At 43.8% G+C, this 27,661-nt stretch overlaps 1 protein-coding gene across 1 annotated transcript in view; it reads left to right on the top strand.

The window, feature by feature from the left end:
• The first annotated feature begins 1,458 nt into the window (after positions 1–1,458).
• Positions 1,459–27,661, top strand: part of CRKL (CRK like proto-oncogene, adaptor protein) — a 40,550-nt gene continuing 14,347 nt past the window's right edge. Inside the window, exons 1-2 of the mRNA XM_055323058.1 lie at positions 1,459–2,283; positions 16,068–16,533. Of these exons, the coding sequence (XP_055179033.1) occupies positions 1,973–2,283; positions 16,068–16,533 (777 nt within the window). The 5' untranslated portion in view covers positions 1,459–1,972. The remainder of the gene's footprint in view (positions 2,284–16,067; positions 16,534–27,661) is intronic.

Genomic DNA, 27,661 nt, shown 5'->3' with positions numbered 1-27,661 from the left:
CTCATCGATCCATTGAGAGATCTGCACTCTTTTAGGCTATGGAGGTGGGAGCCCAAGTAGAGGCTGAATAGAAATAATAAAAATCTCTTACATGAGGTTTAATACGTGTCAGGCACTATTCTAAGCACTTTATATGTATTAGCTTGTTTAATATATGAGCCATGGCCCAAGGTCACCCAGCTAGTCAACTGGGAGCAGAATTTGAGTCCAGTCAGTTTCAACCTGAGAATAATACATGACAATATTGGGGTGGAGGGGATTGAAAACCTGCTTATGCTGAGTCACAAAATGCACTAACCCTTGACATTTCCCCTTTAGCTTACCCTAAGCTGGATATCACCCATCACCCTAGAATTAGGTGTATGTTCAACCTGAGGGCTGCAAGCGCCGAAATGAAACTCCACTGACAAAGGGATCTGTATAGGTTTGTTATTGCCGGCGTCTCCCTTTCTGGACAGGCTTTCTCGTCTGTCCAGTTCTAGGGGTGGTGCTACCAATAATCGGGCACCAATAGCCTGAGGATTTTTTTTTTCAAAAGTCAATTCATTCAACAAATATTTGAGCATCAGGTCAGGTCCAGACCTTGTGCTAGGCCCAGAAGCGAGCAAGACAGACAAGATCCCTGATTTCTTAAAATTTCATCGCGGGGAGGAGAGGCAGGGTGGAGAAACAGGCCACCACGACCGGCCGAAGCAGGTCAGCCAGGGGGCGGGCATGCGAGGAGATTAGCTCGAGAAGCTGCAGAACTGCAACCGGACGGGATCTTCGGGCCACACCCGGGGGAGTCCGCATTTCATCAGTTAAGCGCTAATGATGGCCAGATTGCACCAGGCGGTGGACTTCCTTGGGCCACTCAATCCTGTCGCTCCGACCTTCACAACCCCTATTCGCGGCTGTCGAGTTTCCCGGCCACTCTGGGTCCCTGAGCCTATCAGGCCACCTCGGCTTCGGTCACGTCAGCCCCCGCGGTCGCGTCCTTCCAGAGCCACCTCGACCCACCAAGGCGTGTCCGCCCGCGGGTCTCCCTCAGCGCGGGTCCCCCGGGGCCCCTGGGCCAGCCAGGTCACCGCAGTGCCACGCCTCCACGGCCAGAGGTTCTGCATGGACGTTCTGCTTTGTTCGCGGAGGTTTTCGAAACGCCGCTCCCTCTCGACTCCAGCTGTTTTCCAGCCGGAGCCGGGGGGGAGCCCGCAGCGGCAGCGCCCCCGGCGGCGCACCGCAGCCCACGAAGGGAGTGGCCGTTACCGCCACCTCCTCCTCCGCCGCCTCTACCTCCTCGCCTCCCCCGCTTCCCCGGCCGCCTCCGCCTCCTCCCGGAACGCGGGAGCGGCGGAGCGCGGCGCACGCCCCGACCGTCACGACCGCGCTCCTGATTGGCCGCGCCGCGCGACGTCACGGGGCGGGCCTGGGCGGCAGCTGAGAGCCAGAGCTCGCGCGTGCGCAGACCGAGCGCGCTGAGCGGAGGGGGAGGTGGCCGGCCGCTTGTCCCGCGTCCGCCATTTTGTTGCTGTGGCTCTTGGGAACGGGCTGGGCGAAACCGCCCCGGAGGCGCGACGCTCCTGGGAGTCCGGTGCTTCGCGTGGCGGCGAGGATCAGTGCAGAGCCTTGGGGGGCGCGGAGTCGGCGCGTTCCGGGCCAGGAGTGGCTGGAGGCACCCCCGGTACGCCGGGCAGCCCCAGAACCCCGGGGCGGCCTCCGCTGCGGCTCAGCTTCGCCCGCCCCGACCTCCGGCTGTGCCCTGCATTCCCCGGGCCGGCTCCGTCCGTGAGGCGGCCCCGGAGCAGGCGGACGGCGGCAGAGGATGCTGCGGGCCCGGAGCCGAGAGGAAGGTGCTGGCTCGGCCCTCTAAGCGCGCCCTGAGGTGTGCCAAGAGGCCCTTCCTTGGCCGCAGAGCCGTCTGTCGGGCGAAGGCGTCCAGAACAGCCGAGAGTAGCCGCCGCCCGGAGTCGCCGCAGAGCCCCGGCCAGACACCATGTCCTCCGCCAGGTTCGACTCCTCAGACCGCTCCTCCTGGTACATGGGGCCGGTGTCTCGCCAGGAGGCGCAGACCCGGCTGCAGGGCCAGCGCCACGGAATGTTCCTAGTTCGCGATTCCTCCACCTGCCCTGGGGATTATGTGCTGTCGGTGTCCGAGAACTCGCGGGTCTCCCACTACATCATCAACTCGCTGCCCAACCGCCGTTTTAAGATCGGGGACCAGGAGTTTGACCACTTGCCGGCCCTGCTGGAGTTCTACAAGATCCACTACCTGGACACCACCACCCTAATCGAGCCCGCGCCCAGGTACGCGAGCGCCCGCACTCCCCGCGCGCACAGCCCCCCTCGGACCGCGGCGGAGGGTCGAGAACGGCAGGGGCTGGTTCGCTGGGGATCGACCGCCGGGTAGGGGGGTGGCGGGAGCGGGATTGAACTCGTTTCACCCCATTCTGAACCAAATTGTTTTCCAGAAGGCATTCTGAACGGAAGGTTAGTGCCAGGATCTGGGTTGTTGGATGAGGGGATGGGTTTTAAACCTGTGTAACGGCGGTTGCCTGGTTAAAATGCCCGCTTTGTGCCGTTCATCACATTATCTATTGGGTTATCCTAATCGAGACGTTTTTGTTGTTTTTAAGCCTTTTTTTGAGAATCTCAGGGCAGCCGTGGCGTTCTCCCTCCCTAAAAATGCACGTACACACAACTTTGCACACCGTTCAAGGTTCTTGGGCTCCGTGCTCCAGTTTAAGAACTGTTGGACTGCAGCCTTTGGAACAATCGACAAATGAAAATGCTTGAGCGTTTAGGAACAAAACCTTTCACAGTGAAGTGGCGGAACTATGTAGGATACCTTGGTGCTAAATTTGAATTACCCAGACACCTTTTGTTTTATAACTAACAAATTTTATTTTATTAAAGATTTTACTTATTCATGAGAGAGACAGAAAGACAGACGCAGAGGGAGAAGCAGGCTGCATGCAAGGAGCCTGATGTGGGACTCAAACCTGGGAACCCGGGATCACACCCTGAGCCAAAGGCAGGCGCTCAAGCGCTGAGCCACTTAGGCATCCCAACTAACAGAAATTTTAAAAAGAAGATGCATTGGCCTTAGAGAGGACGCATTTGTTGAGTTTTTATTTTATAGTTTACCCCCAGGGTGGACCATTGATAGGCCAGAAATATATTTGATTATATTCTAAAGAAGAATGAAGCTAGAATGTAAATTACTAAGGAAATTTTTGAGCGATACTTTAATTCTGTCCTAGTTTAATTTTAGGTATACCTTTTGTACATTTGTAAGTTTAAGAATTTAAAGCAAGCAGCATTCTCTTTTCTTTTTTTTTTTTAATTTTTTATTTATTTATGATAGTCACAGAGAGAGAGAGAGAGAGAGAGGCAGAGACATAGGCAGAGGGAGAAGCAGGCTCCATGCACCGGGAGCCTGATGTGGGATTCGATCCCGGGTCTCCAGGATCGCGCCCTGGGCCAAAGGCAGGAGCCAAACCGCTGCGCCACCCAGGGATCCCCAGCATTCTCTTTTCTAAGTAAAATGCATTATTTTATTTGATTACTTGCTTTAATTTGTTTTTAGTATTTTATCACGTTTCTTTTATTTAAATTATGTCAAATTTGAACTGAAGAAATTGCTTGGAATTTTTTTTTTAATGAAAAGTATTTTGCTGTCCATTTTGCTTGAACTTATGTTTAAAAGGAATAGGCTGTTGATATAGATTTTTTTTTTTGGAATGACGTATTTCTGATTTTATAGATTTGCTGATAAGATGTTGCACTGAGCTTTAACCATTAAAAGCTATAATAATTAAGGAGCGCCCACTGGATGCCTAAGTGTTGCTTCTGTGGAATAAGAGAGAGGAAACAAAGCCATGACAGTATAATGACTGTAAGATTAACTGCTGAAGTAAATGGACTTTAAAAACTGGGAGAAAGTGATTATAAATCAAATAGTGTTATAACAATGGCCTAAGCACCAAGAATCTGATTGGTGAAATCTCCAGGTCCCCAAAGATGCTGGTAATTGGAGTCGACGTGGAGCATGGTATATTCTGATATAAGAGGTTGGAGAGAGTATTAGAACCAACTAAAATGAGATTTTTAATATGTTCAAATGAATTACTTCTCCAACTCATGGAGGTGAATTATATCATTATTTTCATGCACTAAGCCATGCTATATGTGCAAGGCATTGTGCTTGCTTTGAAGTAACAGGTACTATAATACAGCTGTTTCAGAAGGTGTGAGTAAATGGTTTGATCCCCTTCTAGGGACTAGAGAGAGAAAAAGGAATATGCTGCAGGGGTTCCCATGACCCAACAAAAACAACTCCACATTTTTCACACATGTGTCTTCCCAGATACCAGACATAACTTTCTGTTATTCCCCACCTCGTTCTTCCCTTAGTGCAGTCCCGCTAGGCAACTCACTTAATTCCTGGTAGCCATTCCTGCGTACCTTCTCACACCTTTGTACCTTTGCTCCAGCTGTTGGGTGGGCTGCTGGCTCTTCAGTTGACTGCCTAACCCTACCCCACTCCTCACCTATTGAAATCTTAGCTGTTGTTCCAGACCCCTCAAATAATAGGGCCTTTCCCTGACCCTCCCATTTACATGCAGCTGTAATTGTTTCTCCTCTTCACTGTCTGCCCCAGGCATGTTGCTGTAATTTAGTTTTTTATTTTCTGCTGATATCTCAGAGGGCAATCACAATTCTGGTAGAATTAGATGCAGACTGGATTTACTTAATCTTTGAATTGTCTTCCTCAAGCCTGAAATCTGAAGATGGGTTTGATATATCAGCCTTTATAGAAAACTAGAGGTACCATGTAAAGCCTTGGCCAAAAGCAAGTCAGTTTAATGCTTCTTCGCACCCCAGACAAGATAAATCAAGTGGTTTAGTTTTCTAGGCAGCAAAACTGAGCTCTTAAGGCCAGAGTTTCATACCCCTTAGGTAAAAGTTCATTTTAAAATTTTGCTTAGTGAAAAATTATGACTGTATGACTTCCTCGGAATTTAAGGATTGATGCTTGTTTTCTAGTCTGATCTTGGAATGTTATTGGAATCTAGTCTGTTATTGGAATAACATTTAGTTTTATATTTTTTTTATAAGGTTTTATTTATTTATTTGAGAGCAAGAGAGAGCATGAGCTGGGGGAGAGGCAGATGGAGAGGGAGAGTGACAGACCTCCCCACTGAGCGAGGAGCCCTATGTGAGGCTGGATCCCAACACCCTGGGATCATGACCCAATCCGAGAGCAGACATTTAACTGACTGAGCCACCCAGGCACCCCTAATTTTATATTTTTATTTAAATATTTACAAGAGGGATCCCTGGGTGGCGCAGTGGTTTGGCGCCTGCCTTTGGCCCAGGGCGCGATCCTGGAGACCCGGGATCGAATCCCACATCGGGCTCCCGGTGCATGGAGCCTGCTTCTCCCTCTGCCTATGTCTCTGCGTCTCTCTCTCTCTCTCTCTCTCTCTCTCTCATAAATAAATAAATAAAAATTAGATATTTACAAGAGTTATATCCCAGTGGTAGGGACTGAGAGCAATGAATGTCAGATTGTCTCTATTTTACTGGAAGAGACAAAACTGAAAAGTAGGAAAATAAGTAAAAAATACTTACAAGATTAATAAATACTATGAAGGAAATGAAGCTGAGCAGAGAATATAATAGGAGGGACCTACCTGATGTAGTGTGATCAGAGAGCACAAAGCTACCTAAGGGTAGAGAAGAGGCAAGCCTTGGGAAGGCTTGGGCTAAGAGTGCAGGAAGAGCTTACAGAAAGTCCTGAGATGAGAAAGATAGCCACTGCGTTGGGAGTGTGGTACTTAAATGAAGGAGTGGGGTCTAAGAAGAGGTAGGAGATGTAATGGTCAAGATAAGGAAATTGGATTTTATTTAAAGCACAGTGGGTGGGGGGGATCCCTGGGTGGCTCAGCGGTTTGGTGCCTGCCTTTGGCCCAGGGCCTGATCCTGGAGTCCCGGGATCGAGTCCCATGTCGGGCTCCCTGCATGGAGCCTGCTTCTCCCTCTGCCTATGTCTTTGCCTCTCTCTCTCTCTCTCTCTCTCTTTCTCTCTTTCTCTCTTTCTCTTTCTCATGAATAAATAAATAAAATATTTTTTTTTTTTAAAAGCACAGTGGGTGCCATGGAAGGAGTTTGAAGCAGGGGAGTGGGGTTGTTACAATTATCTGGGTGCAAAATGATGGTGGCTGATGACATATAAGTCACAAGGCTGATGTAGAGGTGTGACTTGGAGGTGCCTGTTTTGGAGTTAAGATTGATGTTACTGACGGGAGGGGGGGTGATGAGGGAAGAGAAAGGAAAAAGTAAAGATGACTTGGTACCTTTGTAACTTTGTGTCCTCTTAGTTTGTCTTACTAATTTGTAAGACAAATACTTTTTGTATTTGTAGTGTTCCTGTGGTGGGTTTTATTTATTTATTTCTAAAAGATTTATTTACTTACTTATTTATGATAGAGAGAGAGAGAGAGAGAGAGAGGCAGAGACACAGGAGGAGGGAGAAGCAGGCTCCATACCAGGAGCCCGATGTGGGACTTGATCCCGGGACTCCAGGATCGCGCCCTGGGCCAAAGTCAGGCGCTAAACTGCTGAGCCACCCAGGGATCCCCACCTGTGGTGGGTTTTAAATTTAACCCCCAAAAAGTGTCCTATCCTTTCAGATGGCTTTTGTTGATTTTGAGTGACACTAAAGGATTCTTTTTTTTTTTTTTTAGATTTTATTTATTCATGAGAGAGACGGGGGGGGGGGGGGGGGCAGAGACAGGCAGGGGGAGAAGCAGGCTCCATGCAGGGAACCCGATGCAGGACTCAATCACGGGACTCCAGGATCATGCCCTGAGCCCTGGCAGGTGCTAAACTGTGCCACTTAGGGATCCCCGATACTAAAGGATTCTTTTTCAGCATGTGGGTATAATTTTAAGATTTAATTCTTATTTATTATTATTTTTTAAGATTTTATTTATTCATGAGAGAAGTCGAGATACAGGCATTAGGGAGAAGCAGGCTCCCTGATGTGGGACTCGATCCCATGACTCCCGGGATCATGACTTCCGACACTCAATCACTGAGCTACCCAGGTGCCCCTTAAGATTTTATGTTATTTTATTTTATTTTATTTTTTTAAGATTTTATTTATTCATGGCAGAGAGAGAGAGAGAAGTAGGCTCCATGCAGGGAACCCAACGTGGGACTCGATCCCGGGTCTCCAGGATCACACCCCAGGCCGAAGGTGGCGCTAAACCGCTGAGCCACCGGGGGCTGCCCTATTTTATTTGATTTTATGTTATTTATTTATGAGACAAAGCGTGAGTGCTGGGGAGGAAGGAGAGAGGGTCAAGCGGACTCCGTGCTGAGAGGTGAGTCCAACAAGGAACTTGATCTCAGGACCCTGAGAAAATGACCTGAGCCAAAACCAAGAGTTGGACCCTTAGCCTACTGAGTCACCCAAGCACCCTGGATGTGGGTGTAATTTTTATATTATAATCATTTGATAAACAACCTGTGGTGGCTTTCCCCTCCGATTTGAGTATAAACATTTATAAATTTAAATTCTAGGGATCCCTGGGTGGCGCAGCGGTTTGGCGCCTGCCTTTGGCCCAGGGCGCGATCCTGGAGACCAGGGATCGAATCCCAAGTCGGGCTCCCGGTGCATGGAGCCTGCTTCTCCTTCTGCCTGTGTCTCTGCCTCTCTCTCTCTCTGTGTGTGTGTGTGTGTGTGTGACTATCATAAAAAAAAAAAAAATTCTAAATTTTAACTAAGGCAAGCGGACCCTTAGAGAAATTATTTGATTTTGTCAACAGACATTACACATCTTATATACTTGGTAATATGGAACTAACATTGAGTCAACAATCCCTATCCCATTGTTGAGAAGATTACTTGAGAAGATTTTTTAAAGGCCATTTCTATGCTATCTACTATGGTAGAGTAGTTGAAAAGGGGTTCCCAGCTTAACCTGAGTGCCCAGAGGAGGGCCCTCCTGTGAAGCAGAAGCCAAGCCCCACATGGACCAGAGGATGCCATGGGCAACATGGTCACACTTCTCCCACATCCCCTGTTCTAAATAATGAAGGGAACTCAAATCTGGACTTTTAAAATTAGGAGTGGTGGAGGAGGATTACCAATAATTTTGATTAGCATAGAATTTGGCATGTAAATAAGCCTTTGATTTTCTTCTTAGGAGTAGCGTAAATCCAAATTTGATTCAGATGAGGTACAAGAACATGGTTATGCTGGGGATGGAAGCTTGCCTAGTTAAGAGTTGTGTTCCCATGGCATGTAAAGTACTGGTAGCCATTTGATTTGTGACTTATTTAAAATTCAAATACAGAGATTTTTTTTTTTTAACTTGAAGAATTGGACTAGATTATTTCTAGGTTTCCTTCAGGCTAAAATATTTTAGCTGTTCCTGATAAGTAAAAGGGGACAATGCTTATTAGTGGGAGTTCAGATTATTTTAGAGTCTGAGCTAAGATCATACCAAGTAAGGTGGGGCCACTAGGCATGTGGCAACTAGTCTGGAATGATGACTGAGAGCATGAGTGGAACAGTGGTGAACTGAAGAGGTTTGGATAGCAAACTAGATGGCATACAGGATTTCTTTGTATAACAGAATTAAATCAGATATAGGGAATTGGAGTAGTGAAGTTTTTGTGTTTTCAGAAGGAAAAAAATGGATAGAAACAGGAACGGGAAAAATTTCCCTATGTCTTTGGCATTTTATTTTTATTAGGAATTTCACTATATTGAGCCTACTCTACACCAAAGCCCAATACTAGTCTCAGGGCATATAATGGGAGTACATGGTTTTAGCCCTTGAGAAGCTCAGTATATTGAACAAGTTGAAAAATAGAATACGTTGGGAGTGTAACAGCAAGGATGATCAATGGAGGAGTCAGGGAAGGCTTGAAAGAAGAGATGAGAAGGAGGTGACAAAAGGTGGTGGCAGTGCCTGCTGGGAAAGGCACAGAGTTAAAATTAATGTGAGTGATGGACAGTGAGGTAGGTAGGAAGAATAATGTTAAATCGTCAAGGGCCTCCTGTACTTTGTGAATGAGTTTAACAGTAGGAGCTATCTAAAGCTTTTGAGAAGAGAATTGCTATGGCCAGTTTTACTTTTTAGAAACTGTTCTGGTGTGGGATTGGGAAAGAGTCTAGGATGTTAGACTAATTACAGGCTGTTATAGGAGAAGGGATCGTAAGAAGCTGAACTAAGATCACATACTTTGGGACTATAAAGTGGAAATTAGTAGTCTTCCTTCGCTGGGCAATTGCATATAGACGGTAAGGAAAGAAGTATGACTTCAGGGATGATTCAATGGTGTTTTTAATTGAAAGAATAGAAGAGAATCGATCAGAGTGAGGGGGGATGATTGTTTTCAACAGGGACACTCTTTGAGATGCTTACTGGAAGCAAAGTTTAGCATCTGATGGGTTTGTAATTGAGAAGAGAGTTGGGGGCTAAATAATGGAGTCTAAACTTAGATGGAATCCACAGAATGAGCAGAAGAGCTGTGGAAGGGAGTGGACAGGCAGCCACAGACAGAGCTGTTACCGCTGGTGTGAATATCTAAGGATGGAAGGGTGAGATCCTTTGTACTCAGTGCTGTTTTTAGCTAATCTTAGAATTGATTCTCTTATGGGTGCCTGGTGACTAAGTTGGTTGAGCATTGGACTCTTGGTTTTAGCTCAGATGGGGGGGTGAGTGTCGGGTTCCCTCTCTTTCTTTAGAAATCTTTCTTTAAAGATTTATTTAAGAAGGAGAGCAGGGTAAGGGAGATAAGCACTCTCTACTGAGTGGGGAGCCTGATGTGGGGCTCAATCTTAGGACCCTGAAATCATGACTTGAGCCGAAATTAAGAGTCAAGAACTTAACCGACTGAGCCACCCAGGTGCCCCAATGAATAAGTCTTTTTTAAAAAATAATTTATTCTCCTCTATTTTGTTGTTTCCAAAAGTTGTTTTCCAACTTTTTACTGTGAAATATTTTTGTACATACAAGAGGGTATATAAACATGTACATAATAAGAAAATTCTTCAATACCTATGTGACCCCTTTAAAAAGCTAAATTACCAGTACCTTTGAAATTCTCCTCCCAGAAGTTGTATTCCTTCTTTTTGCATGAAGGAAATTTTAAGTTTAGAAGATATTAACGCGGGACACCTGGTGGCTCAGCGGTTAAGCGTTTGCCTTCGGCTCAGGGCATGATCCTGGAGTCCTGGGATCAAGTCCCACATCGGGCTCCCGCATGGAGCCTGTTTCTCCCTCTACCTGTGTCTCTGCCTCTCTCTCTGTCTCTCTCATGAATAAATAAAATCTTAAAAAAAAAAAAAAAGATACAAACGCTCAAGTTTAAAGAAAATGTTTTATCAGTGCTTTATATGTGAAGCTGAGAGTAGTACTTTTTAGTCTAAAGGAGAAGGAGTTCATTGACAGGCCAATATCCAGGTAGTCATCGAGGTCTTCTTACTCAGTGTGCTGTGGGCTATAGGCACAAGACAGGGAGAAACATGGGTCTTAGAGTATTTGAATGGACTTGGAAACCTCTTTGTATGTAAAATTTAAAGAGGCGTTTACGGGTGCTCTTTTATTTAGTCTTGAGCAAGGCATGTTAAAAATGAGAACAATGGGGATCCCTGGGTGGCGCAGCGGTTTGGCGCCTGCCTTTGGCCCAGGGCACGATCCTGGAGACCCAGGATCGAATCCCACGTCGGGCTCCCGGTGAATGGAGCCTGCTTCTCCCTCTGCCTGTGTCTCTGCCTCTCTCTCTCTATGTGACTATCATAAATAAATAAATAAATAAATGAGAACAATGAATTGTTCTAATTTTATGTTACATATTACTTTGGGCTGTGGGGACAAGATAATCTGCCCTGGCATCATCATGGTTTCGTATCTACAGTGGTACTGATGTGTAATTTGCAGGGAATTTTGGTGGATACATGAGTTGAGGATATGGGGTAGAAGATTTTGAATTTACTTCAGGAATGTGGCTGGAAAATTGATTTGATGTCAAATGTAGGGATATCTGAGCATATACTAAATCAGGAAATGAGCCTCACATTCACTATAGCAATATAATGGTGGAGAAAGTATAAGCCATCCTCCATCTTTGTCAGATTTGCATATATCCCCCTTTACCAGGGAAGTATTGAAAGTTGAAAAGCACTCTCTGCTCTTTTAACCCAGTAGTCTAGACAACAAGTTGGCAAACTTTCAGTAAGGGGCCAGATAGTAAATATTTTAGGCTTTGTAGGCCATATAGTCTCTGTCACAATTTCTCAACTATGTCCTGACAGCACAAAAGCAATCATAGACAATACTTAAATGAATGAGTTTGGCTGTGTTGTAATTAATAAAACTTTATTTATAAAACCATACAGGAGGCTGAATGGCCCATAGACCATAGCTTGCAGACTCCTAGGCCAGATTGGGTTTTTGTATAGTGTGCTGAAGCTAAGAATGGTTTTCATTTTTTTTTTTTTTTTGGTAAGGTATTTTAAAAAAAAATACAACATAGGCCATATGTATACCCTGCAAAACCTCAAACATGTACTAACCTTTTAGAGAAGTTTGTCAACCTTAAGGGCCTGGCTAGCAAAGCTCCTGGTGTGTGCTTATAGGAATGAGCAGTGTGCCCCATGAAGTGTGGGGAGGCTAGGAAAGGGAGTTTGAACCTTCGGGCCTCTAGTCTTTTTCTGATTTAGAACCAAAATATGTAAGCCTGTCTTCAACAAAATCTTTCAACTCCATAGAGGATTAGTCTTCAGCTATTCCTGCCCATAACAGAACTCAGTCCTTTCTTTGAGCGCTTCTGACTCTATCCACTTTTGTCAAGGCACCTTAATTACCTGTTGTGCTGTGTTTGCTTTCCAGTCTCTACCTGTGCTAATTTGGCAGTCTTTTAGGAGCAAGAACTCTTTTTTTTTTTTTTTTTTTTATGATAGGCACACAGTGAGAGAGAGAGAGGCAGAGACACAGGCAGAGGGAGAAGCAGGCTCCATGCAGGGAGCCCAGTGTGGGACTCGATCCGGTCTCCAGGATCACGGGCCGAAGGTGGAGCTAAACTGCTAAGCCACCGGGACTGCCCAGTCTCCTGAGTTCTTAGTACATAATAAATCTAATGGATACCTGGGCAGTTGAATTTTATAGTGTTTTATAGTATACAGCTGAAGCTATACTAGTAGTGTCCTCGTAATTTATGTTGTAGAACTGCTTTAAACTTTCTAACTATGCAGACAATGAAATACCCTTGGAAGCAGTCTGAGATGGAACTGATTGTGCTTTTATTGTTTTTTTAAGATTGATTGATTGATTGATTTATGACATAGAAAGAGAGAGGCAGAGACACAGGAGGAGGGAGAAGCAGGCTCCATGTCGGGAGCCTGATGTGGGACTTGATCCTGGGACTCCAGGACCGCGCCCTGGGCCAAAGGCAGGCACCAAACTGCTGAGCCACCCAGGGATCCCTGATTGTGCTTTTAGTATAGTATCTGAGATTTATGTAGTCCATGAAATAGGGGCAGGGCTTACCTCAGAGAGGATGGGGGGTGGGGAGCTAATTATATGCTTAAACAGCCAAGAACTATAGTGCATGTTTCACACATAATCTGACGTTAATCCCCATACACTGGAAAGACGTGGGGTTTATTCCTGAGGTTGACTAGCTTAGAGGTTATGAGTTGAGTACTCTAGAACTAGACTGCCTCAGTACAAATCTAACCCTATGTTGGCATGTAAGATAGGGATAATCACAGGATTGTGAGAGGATGAAGTAATTTAACATCTGTATAGACTACAAACAGTGCCTGGCATAGGTAGTAAGTGTCAACTCTATTACTGTTGCTCCTCCTGCTACTTACTACTCCTGCTCTTTTTTAAATGTATTGATATTAAGCAGTTTGCCCCTCAGTTACCATGTTGTTAATAAGCAGTAAAATCTTAGAGGTTGTATTTATTTATTTGTTTGTTTATTTATAAATAAGATTTTATTTATTCAAGAGAGAGGCAGAGACATAGGCAGAGGGAGAAGCAGGCTCCATGCAGGAGCGTGATGTGGGACTCGTTTGCAGGACCCCAGGATCACACCCTGGGCCAAAGACAGGCGCTAAACTGCTGAGCCACTCAGGCGTCCTGATCTTAGATGGTTTTTTCTTTTCTTTTCTTTTTTTAAAGATTGTATTTATTCATGAGAGAGAGAGAGAGAGAGACAGAGACAGAGAGACAGAGAGAGAGAGAGAGAGGCAGAGACAGAAGCAGGCTCCATGCAATGAGCCTGACGTGGGATTTGATCCTGGGTCTCCAGGATCACGCTCTGGGCTGAAGGCAGGCACTTAACCGCTGAGCCACCCAGGAATCCCCCGATCCTAGAGGTTTTAAATCAAGCTCCTAATCACCATGGCATGGTACATCTACTGCTATTAATTCAGTAGTCAGTATACTATATTAAGCTAGTCATTTATACTTAGATGTAAGTTTTGCCTTTTGGAAAGTAGTGTGGCAGTGTGTATCAAGGACCATAAAAATGTCCCTGTTCTTTAATCTGGAAATCTAGGCTTTTTTTTTTTTTCTTAAGATTTTGTTTATTCATAAGAGACAGGTGTAGGCAGAGGGAGAAGCAGGCTTCTCGCAAAGGAGCCCAACGGGGGACTTGATTCCGGAACTTTGGGATCATAATTGAGCCAAAGGCAGATACTCAACCACTGAGCCACCAGGTGTCCCTGGAAATCTAGGCTTTACAAAAAATCTAATATCGAGGGACACCAGAGTGGTTCAGTTGGTTGGGCATCTGACCCTTGATTTGACTCAGGCCATGATCTCAGGATGGTGGGCATAGAGCCTGCTAAGATTCTCTTCTGGAGCTCCTGGGTGGCTCTATTGGTTAAGCATCTGCCTTCAGCTCAGGTCATGATCCCAGGGTCCTGAGATTGAGCCCCACTTTGGGTTCCCTGTTCAGCAGGGAGCCTGCTTCTCCTCCCTTCTTCTGCCATCTCCCCTGCTTGTGTTGTCTTTATGTCAAATAAATAAATAATAAGATAAAAAATAAAGTCAATAATGCTGTATTTAAAAAAAAAAGATTCTCTCCCTCTGCCCCTCCCTCTCTTAAAAAATCGAATATGAGAAACTTTTTTTAAGATTTTATTCATGAGAGACACAGGGCGGGGGGAGGGGCAGGCTCTCTGCGGGGAGCCTGATGGCAGTACTCGAACCTCCAACCCCAGGATCACGCCCTGAGCCAAAGGCAGACGCTCAACCGCTGAGCCACCCAGGTGTCCCCATGGTGGCACTTTTTATGAAGGAAAAAAAAATACACAAACATAAAACGATCATGTTATTATATGAAGTAACTTTTTAGATCATTAATTGAAGGAAAGAAAGAGTGGCCATGAGCTAATAGACGACAAAACAGAGGCGCCTGGGTGGCTTCGTCAGCTCAGATCATGATCCAGAGTCCTGGGATCGAAGCCTAATAAGTTGGGTTTCTGACTCAGTGGGAGACTGCTTGAGGATTCTCTTACTCCCTCCTTTCCTCCATTCACTCGCATGGTGTGTGTCTGTCTCTCTCTCTCTCTCTCTCTCAAAATAATCTTTTTTTTTAAATTTTTACTTATTTATGATAGTCACACACACAGAGAGAGAGAGAGAGAGAGAGAGAGAGGCAGAGACATAGGCAGAGGGAGAAGCAGGCTCCATGCACCGGGAGCCCGACGTGGAATTCGATCCCGGGTCTCCAGGATCACACCCTGGGCCAAAGGCAGGCGTTAAACCGCTGCGCCACCCAGGGATCCCTCAAAAAATAATCTTTAAAAAAAAAAAAAAAGATAAATCAGAAACCATAGTCGGTGCTTAAACAGGCATTTCCTATCCTAGCTTACTCTCAAGGCTACTCTAGATTTAGGCCCTGTTGGTGGTACTGCAAGTTGAGTCACTTCAGAGGTGCAGGCTCTTTGGGTGAAGCCCAGAGTTTGTTACTCTGGTGTAGATTCTGTACTTTAGAAAAGTTAAGGTGTGGGAGGGAGCTAATGGTAAGACAGTTTATTTTCCCCAAAGCTGGTACATTTGCAACTTCTTAAAACATTTCTTAGGTGAAGAGAGACCTCTATGGTTCTTTTCCAGAAGAGGCATTACAGATGGGGTATTAGAGGAGAGCAGAGACTGCACTCCTAGAATTATCTCTGGGAGGGCATTCTGCAGCTTTCTTGGCCAATACATGTTGATCTCTTGAGCACAGCAGAGGCGTGTGGTGGTATCTGTGGACTGATGCTTTCTTGCCTGTGAATTCTGCAGTGAAAAGGTCCCTATGTTTTCATTTTGGTGCTCAGATGATGATTCCTGCATAAAAGGTAATGTGGGTTTCATTATCTTTTTTAATTGGCTTATGTATAAACCCTTTTCTGGTTTTTGTATTTTGAGGGACACAGAAACCTTTGTCATTTTCTCTCTGGGCACCCAGGGAAGTGTGTAGGATGCTTACTATAGATTAGGACCAGGAGGAAGAATGTGTGGTGGTTGTTCCAGAGTCCTAAGGAAGGCAGCTATTGAACTTAAGATTTTAAAAATAAATTTGGGGGCACCTGGGTGGTTCAGTGGTTGAGCATCTGCTTTTGGCTCAGGGCATGATCCCAGGGTCCTGGAATCGAGTCTTACATCTGGCTCCCTGCCAGGAGCCTGCTTTTCCCTCTATCTATGTCTCTGCCTCTCTTTGTGTGTTTCTCATGAATAAATAAATAAAATCTTAAAATAAATAAACTCAGACCAGCTGTATCTCTGTAAGCAAAAGGTTCCTGTGAAACAGATTTTGTGTGTGTGTGTGTGTGTGTGTGTGTGTGTGTGTGTGTGTATGTACTTGTGATTTAACAAGGTCTATTCAGGATATTAAATTCTGTTGCAGTACAGACTGCAGAACATAAAACGATATGACAGAACTTTCTTACTACGGAGAATTTAGCAAGGGAAATAATTCATCATAGAGGAAAATGGTTTATTTAAAAATTTGACAAACACTGGTATCAAGATTTTTTCTCTTAGAGTTAATTTTCTTTCTCTCTGAAGGTACCCAAGCCCACCAATGGGATCTGTATCAGCACCCAACCTGCCTACAGCAGAAGAAAATCTGGAATATGTACGGACTCTCTATGATTTTCTTGGGAATGATGCTGAAGACCTGCCCTTTAAAAAGGGTGAGATCCTGGTGATAATAGAGAAGCCTGAAGAACAGTGGTGGAGTGCCCGGAACAAGGAGGGCCGGATTGGGATGATTCCTGTTCCTTATGTTGAAAAGCTTGTGAGATCCTCACCACATGGAAAGCACGGGAATAGGAATTCCAACAGTTACGGAATCCCAGAACCTGCTCATGCATATGCTCAACCTCAGACCACAACTCCTCTACCTGCAGTTTCCAGTACTCCTGGGGCAGCAATCAACCCTTTGCCATCCACACAGAATGGACCTGTCTTTGCAAAAGCCATCCAGAAAAGAGTACCCTGTGCTTATGACAAGACCGCCTTGGCATTAGAGGTAAAATTTACAAGGCTGGTTTTTTGGGTCTTTTGACATTTGGTTTTAATTTTGTTTCTACAAAGTAACTGCTCATTTCAAGTTCTATTCAGGGGAATAAGAGAACCGGGTAATTTTGGAAGATACACTGTGAGTGTCCCACACGACTCTTTTGTCCTTCCTATTCTTTGTTTCTCCCAGGGTATAATCTCTCTTAGGTTTACTTTCACAGTAGTTGTTTTGTTTTGTTTTGTTTCGTTTTTAAAGCTTTTATTCATCTATCATGAGAGACAAACACAGAGAGAGAGAGAGGCAGAGACACAGGCAGAGGGAGAAGCAGGCTCCATGCAAAGAGCCCGACGTGGGACTCGATCCCGAGACTCTAGGGGCCGGCACCAAACTCCTGAGCCATCCCCCTGTAGTTGGTTTTCTTTCCAATAAGGAAAGGATGATGGTTAATAAAGATCCATTACCTAAAGATGAAATGAGCATACAGGTAGACACATAGCCATTTGTACAGTTCCATATTTCTAACATCGCGATCAGTTGAGGAGACATGAATAAATGTCTTAGGATTCCTCTTCAGCTAGGCAGTTTAAAATATCTCAGACCTTACTAGATTTTTTAATTTTTTAAAGATTTTATTTATTTATTCATGAGAGACAGAGAAAGGCAGAGACACAGGCAGAGGGGAAAGCAGGCCCCATGCAGGGAGCCCGACGTAGACCTTGATCCGGGGTCTCCAGAATCACGCCCTGGGCTGAAGGCAGCGCTAAACCACTGAGCCACCCGGGCTGCCCTAGATCTATTTTTTGATAGAGATTTTTTAAATTATAATAGCATGAAATAGAACTTGAACATTTTAATTGCCAAGTCATGTTCTTTAAATCAAACAATAACTGTCTTTAAAAAAAAAAAAAAAAAGAACAACTGTTGCAAAGCTTAGCAAGAGTGGTTTTCTGAACCAAGAAGTCCTGAAGGTCAGTGTTGATTGATAAGCCTGTTGAGGGCATAAAACTCTGTATCACAGAACGTAGAAGTTTGATGAGACATCTGGTAAACCTGGAGTGACCATAAATGAGCACAAACCCCAGAAGAAGAACAGAAGGACTACTTAAGGGGGAAAAAAGGATTTTTTAAAAATTCGTGTTTTTAGAACAGTCCTGTATATTTTTCATGTTTTTTTTTAATGAGGTATAAAATACATACATTGAGATGGGCCGTAAATATTAACATGTCAGAACATGGAATTTAGTGCCGCAAATCCTAGTTTGTTAATAAGATGTGAAAATGCTTTGTGAGCCACAAGCTACAAGGTAAATAAATATCATTGTAATGTGATTTCAGTTGAATACTCTGTTGATATTATCAAATTGCATATATGTTGGAGAAACTGAGGTTACGCTAGTGATCGTTCTCTGTGTGTTCACCCCAAGGTCAGAGTAGGGCAGGGCTGCAAGACCGAAGGATGAAGCAATGGAGCCTGAGTCTGATTACTTCTCCCTCTCATGTTGGCTATAAAGGAGTGAGCATCTGAGGCTTGTGGCAGGGACCAGGTCTAGGGAGGACCCACATGCTTTTAATGCTTACCAGTGGAGGAATAGGAAAGAAACCAGACTGAATCCTGGCTGAGTAGGCCTTGCAGCTTTCTCATCTCCACATGCACGTGCCCCTGCATGGGCACATACCTTTGGCCTAGTTCACACATCAGTACCTTAAAATTACATAGGGTGTTCTGGGCTCTAAAAACTTTCCGGTTTGCAGAGTAATTCCTGCAATTGAGGCATTTTTATGTCTGTTGTCTCATCATAGGAATAGAGAGCTAGGATTCACAAAGTTGTTGTGACTCACATGTGTTAGACACACTGGGGTCAAGGCCCAGTTAGAATTCCAAGCTCCATAGAGGAAGTTGGGAATTGGGCTCTTACCTGAGCTAAGGGTTTTTTGTTTTGTTTTTTTTTGTTTGTTTTGTTTTGTTTTAATTGCTTATTTGATGAAGCACAAGCAGGGGGAGTGGCAGATGGAGAGGCAGGCCCGATTCCAGGACCCTGGGAAGGCATGACCAAGCCGAAGGCAGATGCTTAACCAACTGAGCCACCCAGGTGCCCCTGAGCTAGGGTTTAAAGCCTCACTCCATTTAGGCCACCTGCCTATTGACCTCTAGCTCTAAGATGTGCATGCATTTTACAAACCTGTGTCTCCTTTGTGTTGCTTGGAGTGTACATAGAGAGGGTTGTAGAGTGGAAGACCAGGTACTATGAAGGGGGAGCATTTTTTTTTTTTTAAAGATTTATTTAGAGAGTTTGTGAATGGGGAGGGGGTGGGTGGTGGTGCAGAGGGAGAGGGAGAATCGTTGAGTAGACTCCTGGCTCAGTGGAGGAGCCTGAATCACAGCTGGATCAAAGATTTCAGATCCCGTGGATCCCTGGGTGGCGCAGCGGTTTGGCGCCTGCCTTTGGCCCAGGGCGCGATCCTGGAGACCCGGGATCTAATCCCACGCCGGGCTCCCGGTACATGGAGCCTGCTTCTCCCTCTGCCTGTGTCTCTGCCTCTCTCTCTCTCTCTCTGTGTGACAATCATAAATAAATAAAAATAAAAAGATTTCAGATCCCTGAGATCATGAGCTGAGCCAGAATCAAGAAGTCTGCTGCTTAGCTGACTGAGCCACCCAGGCAGCCCTTAAGGGGGGTTCTTTTGGGCTTGGTGAGCAGATATATGGGTAGGTGCCTTAGACCAGGATGAGGATAAAGAGCCTGGTTAATGATGTGTATTTTAAGATAACCCACATACTTGGCCATTACGCAGCTCTCCTTGTTTCTCAGACGTCAGAGAGAAGTCTCTACACCTGAGTCTGCTCATGACACTACTCCAGCTGTGTAAGCCTCATCAAAGGCTTGTTTTGATGTGTATCACTGAGAGTGTAAGGGGGACCCAAGTTATAAACTTTTGGTGAATTCCACTTAATGATATTCCTCATTCTGTATATTTTTTTTTATTTTTTATATATTTATATACACCCCATTCTGTATATTTAAATGAGATTTTTGGTTATAGCATAAGTTAAATAGTTCTATGAATTACATTATCTTCTAAAACTTAGTGCTTGTCTGATCTTAAAAACAACTCTCTTGAGACTTTTGCAATTAGGTTACCAGGAAAAGTATAAAATTAAAATAAGAAAGGTGAGACAAGTAGGACAAAATGTGCCAGTAATTGAAGCTCCCTTATTTCCCTTGATGGTTATTAGGGAGAACGATGAGGGCCTGGATGAACTTTATTTTGTGAATTATTTCACACATTTTTTTCATAAAATTTGATTTTCAAAAGAACATTCCTATAAGCAAAAAGATTTAAAACAGGTCTGTGTTTAGCCATTTTTCTCTCTTGCTTATTACCTCTTTTTAAGAAGTGAGTTGATCCTTGGGATTTAATTTGAAATGGAATACTTGGTACCTATGCGAGGAGATTAAGGTGGGTGTCTCCACTCCTTGAAAACTGCAGATTCTCCCATGCTCTTGGTGTAGTTGGGCTGGAAAGGGCTCCTGGGAAGCAGGTCACACCCTACAAGAACATTCTCAGGTTGAGGGAAATGCAGCCCTTTCCAAAAGTAGATCACTGACCAGAAGAGAATGTTTAGAGCAAGGGTGCTATTGTCATTATAAAATAACTGTAGTCGTCCTTCTCTGACAGTGGAATAGCAAGGTGGTTAGGGAAAGATCATGGACCTGTGTTCAGGTCCTGGCTTTTCATGGTGTGATCTTGGGCAAGTTACTTAAATTCTTTAGAGTCTAAAAGGCACACACTTGTTCTGAGAGCTGATGTGAGTTTGTTCATTAATTACCCATGTATGCAACTAACCTGTGAGGGACGTCTTGTATGATCCTACTACCAATGTGCTTACCACCTAGTGAGAGAATAGAGACAGAAACCAGCAGTGTGGTAAGTGCTCTAATAACATGCAGAGTATGAGGGAGAGTAGGGAAGGGGGTAGGAGATGGGAGTGTGGGTATCTGTCTGGGAAGCCCTCCTGGAGGAGGTGACTCTTGAACTGAGTTTTGAAGGATGAATAGAAGTTAGCTGGGTGAAGTGCAGAGACACATTCCTGGCAGAGGGAAGAGCTTATGTGAACAAGACCTAACACCACTGAGCAGCTGCAGGTTGGTGAGAGTATGCCGTATGTTGGGCAGAGGGCAAAAGTGGCAAAAGACAAAGCAGAGCAAGTGGACTGTTGCTATGACTGGGCTGAGCAGATGAATGGTTTCCTTATGTTGCCTTCATTGGGGGCATAATTGAACCAATTTCTCACAACTGATGGAGATTCTGAAGTTTGCAGGCAACTTACCTTTTTATTGATTGATTTTTAAATAATTGACAGCAAGTGCTTGAGTCTCCCTGTAATAATATTCTCACACACTTGTATTCCAATATACTTTCCTGACTAGAAAAGAAAGGGAAGAACTTACTTAGTAGTTAGCATTGTCCTTAGCTCTGGGGCTCCACACCAGTGATTATTTGCTGTATGAAAATTTGTATCCAAGCATCTAAATGTAGCTGTGGTGGAGCTTTCCCCTGTGGTATGGGTTAAGAAAACAGTTAGTATGGGGGCACTTGGGTGGTTCAATCAGTTAAGTGTCTGACTCTTTTTTTTTTTATTTTAAAAAAAATTTTTTTTAATTTATTTATGATAGTCACACACACACACACACAGAGAGAGAGAGAGAGAGAGAGAGAGAGAGGCAGAGACATAGGCAGAGGGAGAAGCAGGCTCCATGCACCGGGAGCCCGACGTGGGATTCGATCCCGGGTCTCCAGAATCGCGCCCTGGGCCAAAGGCAGGAGCTAAACCGCTGCGCCACCCAGGGATCCCAAATATCTGACTCTTGATCTCAGCTCAGGTCTCGATCTCAGTGTCATGAGTTCAAGCCCCATGTTGGGCTCTGTGCTGGGCGTGGAGCCTACTTCAGAAAAAAGAAAAAAAGAAGGAAAACAGTTGGTGACAGATCTGTGGTAATCAGAGTCTGTGGAACAGATTCTGTGGAGGAAGAATAACATTTTCTTGGACTGCAAGTGAGGCTTCAAGTGACTCAGGATGGGGAAGAAAGGCAAGTTGCAGTAATAGGTCATTCAGTCTGCCCATCTTCCTGATGGTTTTAGCTTTCTGCAGCGCCTAAATCCATTGGCCCTCTGGTCTCAGGTTGGGCATCTCCAAAAATACCCTTCAGCAAAGGTTTACTGGGTAGTTACTGTGGGGCAAGCGTTAAGGAATTTGGAGTTCAGTAGTAAAGAAAAAAAGGTCTCTGTCCTTTTATAGTCTCATGAGTGATTCCTTTTAGCTGTCCACCAGGGAGAAACAACTACGAGGCCCCTTCCTGTATTTGCTAAAGCCCAATGATTTTAGTATGTGACCCTACAATTATCCTTCTTCAGGGTTTGGGTATGTGGGGGGAGGGGGGATGCATGTTTCTTTTGGTTTTTGTCATACACCATCTGTACAGTTATCTGAATCTTTTAAAATCCTTATGTCATCTAGTATATTGATCACCCCCCTACCCTCAGTTTCATGTTATCTGCAGATTTTCTAAAAGCACGATCCAGGTCTTTGTACTAAAGTCCTCCCCTGCAGCTTCTCATGATCTACGTTGCATATCTAAAAAAAGATAATGAGATTGGGTTGGCATGACTTGTTCTTATTTGAGCCCGTACTGCCTTCCAAATACCATCTGTTTGCTAATTGCATTCAGAATTTTGTCCAGGTATGATTTCACACTCACTCGACTTTTACATTTTATAGAATCTGCCGTTGTCCCTGTTTTAATGAAACCAAGAAACTTGACCTTTCATAGGATCTACTAGTGTCTTGTGTTGTAATGGTCTGTGGCAGGTGACCAGAGTTGGACTTTTATTCCTGCTTGCTGGTGTATTTGGTCAGTACTTCAATATCTGTCTTATCAGTATAAGGATATCCTTTTATTTTTGGTGCTTTTTTTTTTTTTTTTTTTAAATGATGCTCAGAGTTACCAGCATTCTCAAGATGCGTGCTGTTCGTTCCCATTGGGGTCAAGAGTGATTATGTTCATATATCTTCTTGGCTTATCTTCTCTCCATTTTGAAACCCCTTGTCAGTGGATTTACATCTGGTTTCCAAATCTCCTGAATCTTTTTTTTTTAAGATTTTATTTATTTATTCATGATAGGGAGAGAGAGAGAGAATGAGAGAGAGAGGCAGAGACACAGGCAGAGGGAGAAGCAGACTCCATGCAGGGAGCCCAATGTGTGACTCGATCCCAGGACTCAAGGATCACACCCTGGACCAAAGGCAAACGCTCAACCACTGAGCCACCCAGGCATCCCTCCTGAATCTTTTTAAGGCCCATGGCACCACTTCCTTCACTGAGTGGCCTGGAATGCTTAGGTTTCTACTTCAACCAGTTGGTTTTGCCTCATTGGTTAGAATTAAATTCACATTAGCTGAATTTAGTTTCTTCATTGATTCTTCTGAGATCAAATTGTCTGCAAAGCAAAATTAGATTAGTACTAGTTGTATTTTTCAGCCTTTCGGGAATCGTGTGTGAGTTCCTCTGACTGTGTCACCTGTAATATTTATCCACAGTGATGTCAGATCTGTACAGGATCATCATCAAACATCTGACTCAGCTTTGGATATCTATACAGGGTCAAAACCTCCTAACATAACAGGGCCACTCTGTCTTACCTCCTGTCACATTCCAGCAATGACCCCACCACCTCCTAGTTGCCTGTTAAGTAAGAATTTCAGCGCTTTTCATCAAGACTTATGGCTCCTTTTCTGCCCTTCTGACATTGATGTTTGCTGGTTATGCTTAACAGTATCTAGTTAGGAATTTGACTTACTCTACTTCTTCTGTACCAGAAATGTTTTTTTCATTAATCACAGTGCTTTATCAAAAGTAGGAATCTTTAGAAAGTCTTTTAGAATTTTAGAAAGTTATTGTATTTTTAATAACATTTTTTTCTTCTAACATAATCATGTTTTCATTGGGTTGTGAATGAGAGAAGATTATCTTTAATAGGTTTTTGTTCTTCTTTCTTAATGTGTAAATTAGGTGAGAATATCATGAAAATGATGCCCTGGTGTGGTTCAGGCAAGGCCTGTCCCAGCCTGGTCATTATGCTGACCTTAGTTTTCTGTATGTGTGAAAGCTGTTGAATAAGAACCATCAGCTAGGGGCTTCACAGAGATTATTAGTCCTTATGGGATAGGTGACACCAATCGTATTTTTTTAAACCGCTTTATTGAGATATAATTCACATATTCTACAGTATACCATTTATTTTTTGAAGATTTATTTATTTATTTGACAGACCACAAGTAAGGGGAGCAGCAGGAAGCCCGATGCAGGGCTCCATCCCAGGACCCCAGGATCATGACCCAAGCTGAATGCAGACCCTTAACTGACCGAGCCACCCAGGCACCCACAATTTACCCATTTTAACCTACAGTTCAGGGGTCTTGGTGTGTTACATTCTTTTTTTATTATTATTGTAAAATAGCATGACTGACAATTTATTTTTAAGTATACACAATTCAGTGACATTAGTTACATTCGTAATTGTGCAACTATCACCACTATCTATTTCTAAAACTTTTTCATCACTGCAAACAGAAGCTCTGTAACCATTAAGCAGTAACTCCCCATTCCCCCTCTCATGAGGCCCTGGTAAATTCTAGTAACCACCTTTCTGTATATATAAATTTGCCTATTCTAGATATCTCATATAAATGGAATCCTACAATATTTGCCCTTGGGTCTGGCTTATTTCACTTAGCATGTTTTAAAGTTCATCCATGTGGTAGCTTGTATCTTCACTCTCTTTATGGCCAAATAGTATTCATTGTATGGATATACCATATTTTGTTTATACATTCTTTAGATGATGGACATCAGAGTTATTTTCACCTTTTGGAAATTGAGCAGTATTATTATGAACATTCATGTACAAATTTTGTTTCAATACCTATTTTCAGTTCTTTGGGGTATATACCTAACAGTGGAGTTGCTGGGTCATATGGTAACCATGTTGAACTTGTTGAGAACTCACCATATTGTTTTCTACGGTGGCTGCACCATTTTACAGCAGTACACAGGGTTCTAGTTCTCCATGTCCTCACCAGCACTTGCTATTTTCCATTTTTAAATTTTTGATTTACATTTCCATAATTAATAATAATGTTGAGGGATCCTTGGGTGGTGGCTCAGTGGTTTAGAGCCTGCCTTTGGTCCAGGGCATGATCCTGGAGTCCGGGATCGAGTCCCACATCAGGCTCCCTGCATGGAGCCTGCTTCTTCCTCTGCCTGTGTCTCTGCCTCCCTCTCTATTACTCTCCCTGCCCCCCCCCCCCAATCTCTCATGAAAAAATAAAGTAAAATAATAATAAAATAATACATTAAAAATAAATAGAACATCCTTTCATATGCTACTTGGCTATTTTTTATATCTTTGCAAAAATGCTCAAGTCTTTTGCTCATATTTTGATCAGGTTGTTTGTTTTTTGTTGTTGAACTTTAGGAGTTCTTTATATATTCTGGATATTAAATTCATGTTTTTTCCCCTTCTGTAGGTTTTCTTTTTGTTTTCTTGATAGTCTGCTTCGATGCACGTTCTTTTTTAATTTTTTTCTTTAAAGATTTTTATTTATTTGAGAGTATGCATGCGAGCAGTGGGGAGAAGGGAGAGGGAGAGGAGGGAAAGGAAGAGGAACAAGCAGACTACCTGTTGAGCAGGGAGCCCAATGCAAGACTCAATCCCAGGACCCTGAGATCGTGACCTGAGTCACCCAGATGCCCCAATGTACATTCTTGATTTTGATGAAATCCAATTTACCTGATTTTCCTTTTGCTACTCATGCTTTTGATTCATACCGAATAATCCCCTACCAAATTTAAGGTCATGAAGATTTACCCAGTGTTTTCTTCTAAGAGTTTTATGGTTTTAGCTCTTATATGTAATTATTTCTCCATTGTGAGTTAATTTTGGTATGTGGTCTGATGTAGTGGTCCAGATCCTTCCTTTTGCATGTGAAAATCCAATTGTACCAGTACCATTTGTTGAAGAGATTGTTCTTTCCTTATTTGAATGAATTTGGCACTCTTTTAGGGGCACCTGGGTGGCTCAGTTGTTTGAGTGTCCAACTCGGTTTTGGCTCTGGTTGTGATCTAATGGGTTGTGGCATTGAGCCCCATGTCAGGCTCCACACTCAGCAGGGAGTCTGCTGGAAGATTCTCCTACCCTACCCCTACCCCCAATGCTCTCCCCCCCTCCGCCCCCAATAAATAAATCTTTAAGAAAAATCATTTGGTCATAAATGTATGTGTTAACTTCTGAACTCTCAGTTCTATTCCATTGGTCTATATGTATGTCTGGGTGCCAATACCACAGTGTTTTGTTTTTAAGATGTACTTATTTATTTGAGAGAGTATGTGCATGAACAGGAGGAAGGGCAGAGAAGGAGGTAGAGAGAGAATCCCCAGCAGACTTTCTGCTGAGTGTGGAGCTAAAGTATCCAGGGTACAATCCCATGACCCTGAGATCATGACCTTAGCCAAAATCAAAAGTCGACTGCTAAACAGACTGAGCCACCCAGGTGCCCCCCAGTACCACTTTTTTAAAAAGGTTTTATTTATTCATGAGAGACACAGAGAGAGAGGCAGAGACACAGGTAGAAGGAGAAGCAGGCCCCCTGCAGGGAGCCCCATGTGGGACTCAATCTCAGAACTCTGGGATCCCAGCCCGAGGCGAATGCAGATGCCTACTGCAGAGCCACCCAGGTGTCCCTCCAGGACCACTTTTTTGATTACTATATCTTCGTGTAGTAGTTGTGAAGTCAGGAAGTAGAAGTCTAACAACTTTGTTCTTCTTTTTCAAGATTGTTTTAGCTATTCAGAGTATCTTACAATTCCACGTGAATTTGAAGATCATCCTTTCCAGTTCTGCAAAAAAATGTTAAAGAATTTTGATAGGGATTGTGTTGAACTTGTAGATCTCTGGTTAGTGTTGACATCTTGATAATACTGAGGCTTCCTATCCGTGAACACAAGATGTCTTGCCATTTACTTAAGTCTTCTTTAATTTTTTTCCGGCAGTATTTTGTAGTGTTCAGTGTACAAGTGTTTTATTTAGGTTAAATGTATTTCCAGTTATTCTTTTAGATGGCATTGTACATGGAATTGTGTTTTTGTTTTTTAAGATTTTACTTTTTTGGGATCCCTGGGTGGCGCAGCGGTTTGGCCCCTGCCTTTGGCCCAGGGCGCGATCCTGGAGACCTGGGATCGAGTCCCACGTCGGGCTCCCGGGGCATGGAGCCTGCTTCTCCCTCTGCCTGTGTCTCTGCCTCTCTCTCTCTCTGACTATCATAAATAAATTAAAAAAAAATTTAAAAAAAAAAGATTTTACTTTTTTTAAGTTATCTTTGTATCTACCGTGGGACTCAAACCCACAGCCCCAAGATCAACAAGTCACATGCTCCACCAATTGAGCCAGCCAGGCACCTCTCAATGGAATTGCGTTCTTGATTGTTCATTACTGGCTTACAGAAACACAACTGGTATTTGTTTGTTGATCTTGTACCCTGTAACTGCTGAATTTTATTAGCTCTAATAGCTTTCTTGTGGAATCTTAGGAATTTTCTATATATAGAATCTTGTCATCTGCAGATGGAGATAGTTTTACTCCTTCCTTTCCATAGCCCACATTCTCTTGCATCACAGCATACTGTCCTGTGATACCTTTAACCCCTGGACCATCTTAAAATAAAATCCCTGTTTTCATAAAAAGTGTTAACTGGTAAACAGCCTTCTTAAATCAAATTGCTCCCCTGGAGGATAATGGGAATAGAACAAGTCTTCAGTGTTAAAAACCAGTAAGTAGCATCAGTTTTAGGAGAGAGTACCTGAGACTACTTGACTGCTACTCAGGGTACATGGACAAGGACCATTGTAGCCCTTAAAAGCCTCTTCAGCTCTGGTAGCTTTAATTCAGGTACTGGTGCACAGAGAACACAAGGGCAAGTGTTAAATCAGGTGAAGACCCCAGGCAGCTCCGTGAGGACAGGGCTGTTATCTGCTTTGCTCTCTGTTGTACCCTTCTGGGGCCTGGCACAAAAATAATCACT

The sequence above is a fragment of the Nyctereutes procyonoides genome, unplaced genomic scaffold, assembly GCF_905146905.1.
Source record: "Nyctereutes procyonoides isolate TBG_1078 unplaced genomic scaffold, NYPRO_anot_genome, whole genome shotgun sequence".
Lineage (NCBI taxonomy): Eukaryota > Metazoa > Chordata > Mammalia > Carnivora > Canidae > Nyctereutes > Nyctereutes procyonoides.
This window is presented reverse-complemented; position numbering and strand designations above follow the sequence as displayed.